The sequence below is a fragment of the Achroia grisella genome, unplaced genomic scaffold (assembly GCF_030625045.1).
Source record: "Achroia grisella isolate CSIRO2021 unplaced genomic scaffold, CSIRO_AGI_Agris_v1 utg6051, whole genome shotgun sequence".
Taxonomy (NCBI): domain Eukaryota; kingdom Metazoa; phylum Arthropoda; class Insecta; order Lepidoptera; family Pyralidae; genus Achroia; species Achroia grisella.
Window position 1 is genome coordinate 291,900 of NW_026712961.1, and position 12,465 is coordinate 304,364.

The window sequence follows — 12,465 nt, forward strand, 5'->3', positions numbered from 1 at the left end:
CTATATGTTACACATACTATAATAGATGAGAACAATTCAATCAATGGTTGACTGGAAGAAATCCCTTTTTTGGGATAAGCCCGCCATTGTTCGCATTTATTTTTTAAGTCAATTGTGTCTTTTTGTTTTACAATAAAGTGTTACAGTTCGTAAACCATCCTTGAATTTGGAAATGTTTTTTTCTGTATATTAACTAGCTGGCTTCGGACATATCTCCATTAGGAGAAAATGACGCAATCTATCTTTTTTTACGAATCAAAAATTTTGTCTCTTTGTCCTTATAATTAAAATACAAAAAAAACCCAAATAGATGCCACCGTTCTCATGTGATGTTTGCTTACATACATTTATGTCTTAGGTATATTCAATTTAACCGACTAGAACATCATACCTTCTGGATATGTTCGAGTAAATTACATTTATATTCACTCAATGATTACACTGTTAACGAATTCTTCAAGTCGATATACAGAAATAACAGTTATCTCGAACGATCCCTTTATAGTTTTGGATGTACATAAAATTATCGGATAAAAAAAACAAGATACGATATACATTTGTGAGAAATGAATATCAATTTCCTAAAATTGTGTTCGTTCATGTTATACGAGTATTGCGTGTTCGCGTCGGTGTTATGGCAGCCGTCATCTCCAGCCGACAGTGACCTCTTAAGCGGTCCCACATGCTAACACCGGAATCACTAGAATACCGTAACACGTCTCGCATGCCTAAACATACCTATAGGTATAATCCATCAATCTTAGATCTTAGATGCGGGACGTAACTGTGTCATAATTCAATATTTGGAAATTTAGAAAGATGCATTTTTCTAACATTAATAGGTACCTTTTACTACTTAGGACCTAGATCAAAAACGAAACTTGTACCTTCTCATTTAATTCGGAGAATAGAATTGATAATGTATGTATCTATGTAACATTTCATATGATTTACACGAATTGTGTATAGATAAGTAGGTTACTTTATATCTAAATACGAAGAATACAATATTAACGAAAACTTTATCACTGAATCTTTGCGGATTGATCTCGCAGATTACCTAGTTGATATAAAAAGTGAAGTGGATCAGCCAGCCGCATGCAATTAAGACGTACAACTATTGTATTCATGCGACAGATTGTTGATAATAAATGTAACAAGAAAACAAATATTATTATATGTTGTTTGAATTTAGGCTGTATTACATATAGGTATGATACATGGATGATATGGTTAATTATTTGTCCAATAATATTTACTTGCAACCCCAAGTATCAAAAGTCAATAGAATAATAATCTACAGAATAGAATAATAATAACAGTGTCTGTTAGTAGATTATTATTCTATAGAATTTAGTTTTTTTTTGTTATTAAAAAATATATTTTGTATAAGAAATACAAAAGTAAACCTATGTGAATACCAACGGCGACAATTGGCCATCGTCCTCTTACTAACATATCTGGCATTACGGTCGTGAGTATATTTTCTTTATAAATACATTTAAGTGTTAATTTGCAAAAACAAAGCTTAATTTTTCTAAACGTGCGAATGGCAAACTAATAGACCATGTTTGCGTCTTTTTGAAATTCAGAAAAAGGTATTACATAACTATTTTTATTCATTAAATTATGTATTCATTAATAAAATTAATATGTAGTATCATCTTGAAATATTAACGATTGTCATCTAAGTGAAATAAGTGTAGTGTAATTTTGACAGATATTTTTTTCTATAACAATTAGTATTATTTATTTATTTATGCGGACTATTTTGTTAATATTGATATATGTCATTTCAATATTTCAAGCAAATAAATACATTAAATTTCATATAAAAAGCCTTCTACTTTGAACCTATTTTCAATCAAGACATTAAAAGTGACTTTTTAATATTCGTTTGTAAATAGGTGGTACCGGTGTGTAGTGTAACCTATACCGATGACTTTATACAAATTCGTCTGCATGTCAATTGCTTTGTTTTAGTTTGAGGAAATAAAATTACAGGAGCAATATGACATTAAATTACAGGTTACGGAAGCATAATATCTTAGTCCTCCAGGATGTTCTAAAAACTGGTGCTTCCGGATTACACGCACTACGCATGAGTTGTACAAAGGGGATCACATAAATATATAACTTTTATTTAAACTTTGTAGTTTGTAAATTGTACACAGACCATATATTTGTGAAATACACTTTTCTCTATTAATATTAATTTGTACTGGTGCCCCCCCGCCAGCGCAAAACGGTAGCGCAGGCGGGAGTAACATTCCATTATCACGAATAAAAAAAATAAAAAAAAAATGTTGCCAATACTGGTGACGTATTAATAATAACAGTATCTTTTCAATTAGAATATAATCATTTCCAATTTGTCGTCGTTGTTGCCCACCATGTGGGCCGTCTGCAAAAGTGATTGGTGTTCTGATTGCCGTAAGCTAAGATCAAGTAAAACACGAGATTAAATAAAAACAATTTATTACTTCCTTTAGCACGTCCAATTATATTTTAATAACAATTTTAAAAATAAATAACATTGTTTTATTTATTAAACGAAAAGCGTGTTCCTCATCGCTTGCACCCCGCGAATCGGTCAGGCTTTTCGTATTAATTTACTTATAACTTATACACCAATTAATACTTTATATTTTAATCAAACATATTGATTTAATAACTTATCGGTAGGTACTTATTGCTTTTTGGTATTCACAATCACAAATCGCTTATTTTTTATCTACTTTCCGCTTTAAGATAGGTTACGCAGTCGGAATAATTAGTAATTTTCGAGGAACTTATTTTACATTTAATATCAAATTGTAAAATATAAAAGACTTAGTTATATCTGTTAAGATATATTTTAGGATTTAAGTACATTGGTATTTCTTAGATAATATAGTAGATTGCTAAAGACGGCGTTGACTAAAAAGGTTGTTACACACAGCAAGCTGTAGGCGTGGTGCCATTACTATTTTCTGCTAGAACATTATTTTATTTTGAATTATTATTCATACAGCATACTAGCAATACAATGGTGTTTTTGGCGTTTAAAAGAATGATAATTGTTAATAAATATAAAAAATGCCATAAAGAACGAGAATATATAAATTAAACTCCTTTGTAACGTAAAAAATTGAATCCACCATTCCAACCCCTCCACAGTGTGTAATCTTAATGTAATTTATTAATACTTATTGGTATTAATTATAAAAATACATAAAGGAAGTCGTAGGTCGATTGTCGTTTCGAAAACCTAACTAAATACAATTTCAATGCTCGTATTTTTATACACTCAGGAAACAATAGGAATTAGTGCTCAAGTAAAAGCGATTATTTACACGTTTAAAATGGAAGTAAAATAAAATTACTATAGTCTAAAAACATTTGGCAAATATTTAGGAACAGACAAAACATATTAAATTATAATAAAAAACGTACTCACTAGTACAATATAATAATAAAAAAAAACACATTTTCTAGTTATCTTATGTTCTTATATACTAGGGGCAAATAAAATTGAACTTACAGGGCACAAGCATGAGAAGGTAACAAATAATTATAAATATATATCGCACACCGAATACAATACTTGATTAACAAAATTATATATTTTTAAAAATAGACTTTAAAGTTACAACTTTAGAGTGGATTATTCAAAATTTGTAAAATTAAGTTAATCCTACTGTATTACAATACTTTGTATTAGGTGCGATATATTCATTCATGCACATACAAAAAGATATATAAAATTCTATGACTAGCAAATCTTAACTTAAATAAAATCAAAAACTTTGGTCGTTGTGCCATTTTTTTTAGGATTTACAGGTTTTACTATTTTTTTATTTCTTTTTCCTTAATTTTATTTAGGTAGGTACCTACTTAAAGAATAGCCGTCGCTTTTTGCATTGTCGGTGTCAGTTGATTACGTAGCGTAGATACTTTGACCTGTGAATTTAACACACACAAATATAATACAGATTTACTTTACCAACTTTGTTCAAATTAATGTGCATGGGTAACTCTGTCACTCAACTATATCTGCCACCAAGTAGCTTGCTGTGTACTTACGCTGTATTTCGATTAGAAGGGTGAGATGTGACAGTGGAATTACAGGGTGGACGAGCATGTGGCAAAGAATGACAGGCATCACGGGCGCCATATGATAACGTGATGTCCGTCGTGCTATTCATTACTAGCTTGTTTTGTCTTAACTGTTCATCATTGCCTTGCCTTTATCCCATTATTTGGGGTCGTTGTCTTAACAGTTACCTACATAAAAAAAATCAAGTCGCTACAATACGATTACAATGTCGTAAACAACGAATTAAACCTACTGTATGGGGGGGATTGTTAGTAATGTGGATTGATGATTTTATTACTAGCAATGTCAGGTTGACCTCCACGCGGTTCCAACTTGAAACCATCGTGACAAATTCTTGGTGAATTTTTCACGATGGGCTATCTGACCTGACCGTATCCTCCACTGGTGCCCCGCTAGCGTAAACCGCGCGGGTGCACCATTCTATTATCATCCATAAAAAATAAAAGCCTACTGTATCATTCGCACTAATATTGTTCTTACTGTAGTAATTATAATTTACCTACATAGATACATAAATATACTTACGTATCATAAACACTAATTTGTCTTCTTAGCGTCTTTAGTTTCATCTTTGGGTTGGCCCTTTCCCAGCAGCTTGGCCAGCGAGTCCCAGATGCCACCCATAAAGAGAGCGCAGAATAGGTTTTCAAAAGGCACGAAGGGATCGTGAATGCCAAGCAGAATCGAAGACAGCTGAAGATAATTATCACATGATTATTTACTTAGTTTTTATTACTCGCGACGGCCTCGTTAGTCTAGCGGTTTAGTACCGCCTACTTCAGATCGCTGGTCCCTGGTTCGAATTCTCGCACGATATAAACATTTATAATCCTGAGTATTTTTTTATCAGCCTGGGTCTATTCCATGTAGGTATTATTTTAAATATGTTTGTATTAAAAAATATCTAAGTATTTATATTAGATGTCTAGTACTCATAACACAAGCTCTGCTAACCTTGGGACTAGATGGCACTGTGTGAATTGTTATTATTTCAACTGTGTATGTGAATAGTGTGACATGGAGAGTCTATTATATATATAGATACAACCATTATATTATGGCACAAATTAAAGAAATATCAGAATAAGACAGTCATTACAATTATAAAGATGAGCTCAAGTAATGATTTGATATACATACAATAAAAAACAATTGTGTTTATTATCAAACGAATCCATTTTAGGTTATTATCTACAGTTACTACTTATTTTCATCTGGAACATAATACCTATCTATTTGTTAACTGATAAGCGGCGTCGCCTAATCAACTTCAAATATTGAGTAATAGATAAAAATTTGGTAGGTACATAAATACTTATATTTTGCAGCGTATTCTTATCATAGCAAATGAAATTGCGTAGCCTATTCTATATTCTGTACAATGTAGATATGTGAAATGTTGAATTTGTTTAAATGAATATCGATATCTATGTATTATACATTCGAAATTTTGAAAACAGCAATATCAATTTCATTAAAATGCCAAAGATCTTTTTGTTAAACTTCAATGCATTGCTATTTTGTGAGGTTAACATTACATTACATGCATCTATAATAAATTACTATTTTTTCCAAAACCCAAAATTATGAACAGACGGGCATACACGATATATAAAATAGAACACTATACGTAGTTAAACTAGATTTACAGTCAATAATAAATGATTAGATTTTTCTCTGAAAACACATTAAATGATTGTACATTGTAAGAGGAACATCGTAGCCTAGTTATTTACTAATTAAAACTTAAGAGCATCTCCTCTCTCTCATTTTCTTGACTTGCACCCATTAAAGGTGATGAGTTAGAGAGAGATGAACAAGACATGAAGAAGACGGACTTCCATGGCTGATATGTTATTTATTTATTTGGAATAACAACAGCTTATATTATTGTTACTATATTACAATTTAGAAATTTACACACTTTTAGCCAATAACAGTAATCCACGATATAATTAGACAAACGTTGCACTGAACATAAAAATAAACTTTATTATGAGTAAGTAGAAGATACAAATGCAGATACTATATATTTTAAATCTAATGTTACCTATTAAAAATCCTTACCTTAAAGTAAACGAAAAAGATGACGATCCCGAAGTAGACGAGGGCGTGGGGTGCGGAAATGAGATCAGTCTTTTTGTCCAACACGAAGATAATGGACGCAACCAAAGACGCTTTCGTGTAGCTGAAAATTTAAAACAACGCTTACATCACATAACTCACTATAATGACACATTGACATGCCCTCGGGTTTGTTTTTTTTATACTACGATTACGACAAATAAGCATACGGCCCATCTGATGATAAAATGTTACCGTAGTTGAGGTGGCGCTGTTGTTAGCAATATTCCCTGCATGTTTCCAAGAAGCCATCACGGTTAACTGACTTGATATCATGTCTGTCACACTATTTTCCACTGGTGTCTCGATAGTGTAATCCGTTGCACCATACCACTATTATACACAATAGTCCATAAGTCCCATAATCTACTGCAGGGTCACATATCTATACCAAAATTCACAAAACAACAAACTAAAAAATTTGGGTCTAACCGTAAATTCGCCGCTCCCTGTTAAGTTTTTTGAATTAATTGATTTGTACCTATTTTTCGTGGTTTTATTTCAAATTTTGTTTGCAGTCCTCTGCCCCTTTCAAGATCCCGCCATATTACACCGTCTGTGCTCCCCTCGCTACGCCATTGGCCACAACCACAGAGTTCACCCACATACACACCGTCACGGATAGCAATTATCCCAGAATGGGGTATTCAGAGGCATTGATGATGAGGCATGACAATGCCTCTGAATGCCCCATTCTGTTGATGTTGTGGTGAACGCAAATTTTTGCTCGGTATGTTTTGAATCCAACGTGGTATGGGGACTCCTACCGACTCCTCACACACACCACATCGTCACACATACAGGAGTTTCAATTAAACTTACAAGCTGGGTTGCATAGTTTCCATGGCGGTAGGAGTCCACGCTCCACGGATAAGTCGCTCCACTAATTTTGTGAAGCCAGCACCATTACCCTTTAGGGTACCTGTAATATTACAATAGAACGATAAAATAAATAATAGTAACTGTAAGGTTTAGCAAGGTTTAGAAAATTTAAGAAAATAATAGTAACACAGTACATTTTGTACAATAGCATTTAGTCAGAAACAGTGCAACAACTAACGATAGAAATACTATTAACATTTACATATATTATATGCAAAGTAGCTATTCCTTTACAGTAGATGTGAAAAAAAAAATTACTCACCAATAATAATCATAATGACATAAGCGTTCGGGTACAGCTTGGCAGCATGGGAGACACCGTCGTATACTTTCTTGGCGCGGTATATTTCTTTCATTGCTGAAGCTACTACTTTAACTGGTAGAAACTTGGCTACCTTATAACTAACGTCGAAAGGAGTGTAAAATACCACGTACCTGTGAAGAACAGTTTTTAGAATTCAAGTTAGTCCTATTTAATCGTGGTTGTATAAAATTCAGTTGATTTAAGTTGCCGTAAAATAGTGTAGTTACGCATTACTTTTAAAAAAGTGTTGTTTATGTATTTTTCCGTTTATTGATTATTAATTTAGGTACCAGAAAATACAGAAAAAAACGGAAAAAAAAGTCTTCGTCCTTCGTACTTAAGTCGACTGAAAATATTTAAAGTTAAAAAAAATATAAATTAATTCATTTTCGTATCTATAATATTACAAACAAATATGTACGTGTAAGAATATTATTATATAAAAAAGTTAGATGTTGTTGATTTTCAGTTCGCTATGTAGCTAGCGAAAAGTTTTTTAAACGTTCCAACGACTCTTCACCATTTATTATTTATGTATAGGAACACTTACCAAGTGACAGTTCCAATGACCAGCTGCGGTGTGTTCTTGAGCGGTGCCAGAATTGGCTCCCCCAATAAACCGTTGACCACCATGCCGCCCGCGAATATCACCAGCATTGTCGACAGCCAGCACGACAGGGGGTGTTTTCGGGAGAAGGATTGCGCACCTGTAACGTATTGTTTTCTTTCAAGATTCTGATATATTATACGGGTCGTGGTTGCTTCCCGGCTTGGCTTCGGGCGTGTGTACATTTTCAGACGCTATCTTTTTTTTTATGTAATTTGTATGGCTCCTAAGCGGCCCACCTGATGGTAAGTTATAATCCTATTACCACGAACATCTCGTCATTATGTGACACTCACGGTACTGCTCATGGGTGCTATTCTTGAGTATCAAGAATAAGGGTTGAGCATCTAAAATAAAGTTAGAGGTTTGTTCTACGAGGACGAAGTCGCAGGTAAATAAATAAATTAAATAAAGCCATTCAAAGAAGGAACGCTGCCAGTATCTTCGGAACTTTGCCTAATTAAATAAATATTAAATGACATATTGGAAAATGTTAACAGACATAATATTTCAACCATTTGAATATTTTTCTCAACTGTCTTGATTGCTACAATAATTTTACGTGAAATTTTAACACAAAAGCAGTCAGTTTACGTCTTGTTTATAAGAGGTACAGGTGACAGTCAAAAGTTTAAACTTAACAGTCTATAAATATTGCAATTACAATACCCCAGTTCGTAACAACCGCTCCATTTGGTACCACAGTCGTGAGTATTTTTTTAAATAAATAATTATTAAATGAAAGTCCGTGTTCTTGGATGAAAAACCAGTAATTAAAGAAAAAAATAGCAAGTTCATCTTTCCAAATTACAAAACAATAGCAACGTATTGTAATTTGTAAATTACAAAATGTTTATTGTCGAAATTCCCTGTTTAATTTTACAACTGTGTACTAACGTCAATATCCTTGTTCTATGTAAAATCTAAAAATAATAATTACTGTTTTGAGGGTATAATTATAATATATATTTTTTTTATTTACGTAAATAATCACAGCAGCAAATGTATAATTTCGATATGTCGCAATGAGGCTCGTTGGTCTAGGGGTATGATTCTCGCTTCGGGTGCGAGAGGTCCCGGGTTCAAATCCCGGACGAGCCCTAGCTAATTTTACCACTCGATTTCCATAAACTACCATTATATCTATTTTTTTAAAACTTTTTAAATCTAATCGGTATACCCCTCTATTTAAAGGCGATTACGAAATATTGTATATACGCCATCTATCAGCAGTCGAGAAAAGTAAGTCTCCCTATATCCAGTGCTTATTTTTACAGATATGCTAATTTGAATTAGTTTTTCTAATGCTTTTCCTAGCAATAGAAGAATAGCACACCATTACAATAACCTTTACACACAGGTATGGAAACGTGTTGTAAGTGTGGTTATATAAATATTTCTGTATATTATCTCTTATTTAATATCTCTGATAATATATATTTAATCGTCAGGTAGATTCTTACCTCCTAAATATCACATAACTTTTTATTTTCAGGCGTACACATAATAATTTTGAATTTATATTATGAAATATATTATCAATATCATATATTCAAATATAAAATAACTCTGCGTAGTAATTTTATATTCATCAAAGGATGTTTTCCATTAATATTAGACGTAAGAACATTTAGTTGGTTCGACTATGATCTGCAGGGAACTTATAGTCTATTTTTAAACTGTTTAGGTATCTTTATTTTAGTACATTCCAGGAGTAGCTCACCAAAATTGGCTGAATAAATAGGATTGAGGTAACGGAAGTTTGGTGTTAAATTGGCGGGCATAGTTTAAATAGTACAGAAATATAAATTCACTTACCAGCTCCCAAATCTTCTCTCACTGCAAGAGCGCATAGTAAAGAATGTGCTACGTCAAAATATGGATACATTTTAAGCTTTATGACCTGGTTGGCCAGGTCTAAGAATGATTCGGGATCCATGGTGATGGATTGTCGTGGGCCTCGCGATTATTAAACCCAAATTATGATACAACTAAACACCGACAATAGCGGTGACACGGTGGCAACGCGTCCGCGACTATTCGCGGGCGATGTAGCCGCGAGACTGAGGCTGATTGAACTGAACTTGATTGACTGGATTCAATAACTATTTTTGTCAAAAGCTGGTGGATTGTAAAACTGCGACCAGTGTCGAGATGTGACTAATATATTGTTTCCGACTATATGTTTCATTATACTCTTTTATCAATTAAAATAATTGTAGGCAATATGTAACATACAGTATCCTAATTTCAAATAAATAAAACGTGTTTCCGTAGTGTAGCGGTTATCACGTGTGCTTCACACGCACAAGGCCCCCGGTTCGATCCCGGGCGGAAACAGTACTTTTTGCGATTCTTTTTCTTTGCTTAAATTTTAATTTATATTAATTACTTAATACTAATATTCAATAACAGGATGTATAACCGAGTCAAATAGTTTATGCAAATAATCCAATATTTGATATGGATATAAATAACAATATAGAAAAATCGTATTATATTCTTTTCTGGATAATAATGTACCCAAAACAGAATAAAAATATCTAAGCTCAGTTTCATTCCGAAATTGTAATGTTGAATTTTGATTAAAAATACAACTGTAGCCATCAACTAACACCTGCTTTTCTTGTATTGGTACGTTTAAATGTATAATTGTGGTATACATTAAACTAAAAGTCTATTCAACTAACACACAAGTAAGATAAGGGTGAAAGATTGATAATATGTTTAAAATAAAATAACGATAACAAATTATTTCATAATTTATTTCATAAAAATTAATAACAATTAATTTACGCAATTAATATAACATTCCAAAATAGTGTTGAACATAATTATGATAGATAGGAAAGTAAATATAGGAACAGTACATTTTCAATCAGTCTTCAGTTTGCAACCGGACACAGCCAAATCTTTGGAAATTAATTTATATACCATACAGTCTCACATAATTGTCAAAATTTTTGAGATTCACTTTTAGCAACCAAGGTTTTATAAATAACTTCACAAAATTCTATAATAGATAAATCGTACAAAATCTTAGAGATAAACAATTACTTTAAGTTTATTCAAAGTAAAACCTACAAACAGCCAAGTCTTTGGCACAAAATTTTACAAAAATATAATTTCGATTAAACAATATCAGTGAATTTATGAAATATTTTTCCTGAAGATATTAAACGTCTTTATCATGGTCGTACTGCAAATTACATTATCTTTACCACAGAGAATACATTTGCAGAGAATACATTTGGATATTTCAAAATGAAAACTGTAATTCATATAAATATAAAAGATAGTTCATATTCTATACCACATTGTATTGATTAACAAAGTTTCAAAAATTAGATATATTTTGCTTCTGAAAAGGAAAAATTCATACGTACCAGTACCGTGCACATTTAGAATACATTATTTCATAACTTCTGAATATATTTGTAGTATGATTTTAATAGATGTAAATATGGTTAGTATTTTTTGTGACTTTAATAATAAATAATAATTTTCACTTATGTGTAACAATAAGTCGTCTCTACATAAAATACAAATATACAATTAAATTCAATATCATTAAAACTATTTATATAAAAGACTCCACATACGTTTCTACAACCTTTTATTAGGGTAAGGCTTAAATGTACTTATTTATATCAAGTCGGTATTTGATCGACGGTCTCACAACTCTATATAGAATTTATATTATACTATTAAGTATTTGTTTGGATATCTTTACATGAACTGGAGCAGTAATTTTCTACAAATTATTATTCATAATAATATTTTCATTTAAATTGCACACCACAATTAAAGACGTACCTACCTAATTTTAAATACAGATGAGCCTTAAATACAATAACATTATTACATTAACAAATATATAATTGAAGCTAGACTAAACTAGACGATACGGAAAATCATTAGTAAAAACAGCTTGTCTATGAACATGTGACTAAAATTTGAAAAAAAATTAGTAAAGTGTATTAATTTATTATTTATGTGTGCCACCATCATAAATTAATAAACTGTTCTAGCTGTGATGCCATATATTTGAGAATGTAATAATATCTTTTTAATGAAATTTCTATTTTATAATAATCCTATTATAGTGCTATTAAAATTATTTGTGCAGTTGTACGTCTATTTATGTTACAATGCTGATTTAATGTAAATTAATTTGATAATAATTGAAAATAACATACATTTGATATCCTAAGCAAAAAAGATTTATCACACTACTAAATTTCGATGTTAGAGAATTCATAAAAATAATGTCTTACACACTACGTAAAAAATGACAATGCAAAAATCCTATCATATAGTACTTGTTACCGTATAAAATAAAATAACTTATTACGTATAGATTAATGAAGTATTCGAGAAATCATTCCAATTAATATCAATTCCTTGCGTATTAAATGCAAATTATTATATTGTAATTGTCACTTTTGA

General features: G+C 31.6%; 1 protein-coding gene and 2 non-coding genes across 3 annotated transcripts; 2 read left to right on the forward strand and 1 right to left on the reverse strand.

Moving 5' to 3' along the window:
- Positions 1-2,461: 2,461 nt before the first annotated feature.
- On the reverse strand, positions 2,462-10,093 carry LOC131848956 (trimeric intracellular cation channel type 1B.1). Its single transcript, XM_059198923.1, has 7 exons — positions 9,835-10,093; positions 7,960-8,116; positions 7,368-7,540; positions 7,046-7,145; positions 6,167-6,287; positions 4,625-4,792; positions 2,462-3,942 (listed from the first exon to the last, which is right to left on the reverse strand). The coding sequence occupies exons 1-6, from the start codon at positions 9,953-9,955 to the stop codon at positions 4,637-4,639; spliced, it is 828 nt and encodes a 275-aa protein (XP_059054906.1). The 5' UTR covers positions 9,956-10,093; the 3' UTR covers positions 2,462-3,942; positions 4,625-4,636.
- Trnap-cgg (transfer RNA proline (anticodon CGG)) lies at positions 9,046-9,117 on the forward strand. The gene has a single exon. It is a non-coding gene; the product is annotated as a tRNA-Pro (tRNA).
- A 190-nt stretch (positions 10,094-10,283) lies between the features above and the next one.
- On the forward strand, positions 10,284-10,356 carry Trnav-cac (transfer RNA valine (anticodon CAC)). Its single transcript has one exon. It is a non-coding gene; the product is annotated as a tRNA-Val (tRNA).
- The last annotated feature ends 2,109 nt before the right edge of the window (positions 10,357-12,465 follow it).

Bases quoted from the DNA above. Each gene is read 5' to 3' on its own strand.
- LOC131848956 (XM_059198923.1), bottom strand. From the start codon at position 9,955: ATGGATCCCGAATCATTCTTAGACCTGGCCAACCAGGTCATAAAGCTT. The intron at 7,541-7,959 runs GTAAGTGTTCCT...TGTTCTTCACAG, and splicing joins GTCATTGGAACTGTCACTTG to GTACGTGGTATTTTACACTC. The intron at 6,288-7,045 runs GTAAGTTTAATT...TTAAATTTTCAG, and splicing joins GAAACTATGCAACCCAGCTT to CTACACGAAAGCGTCTTTGG.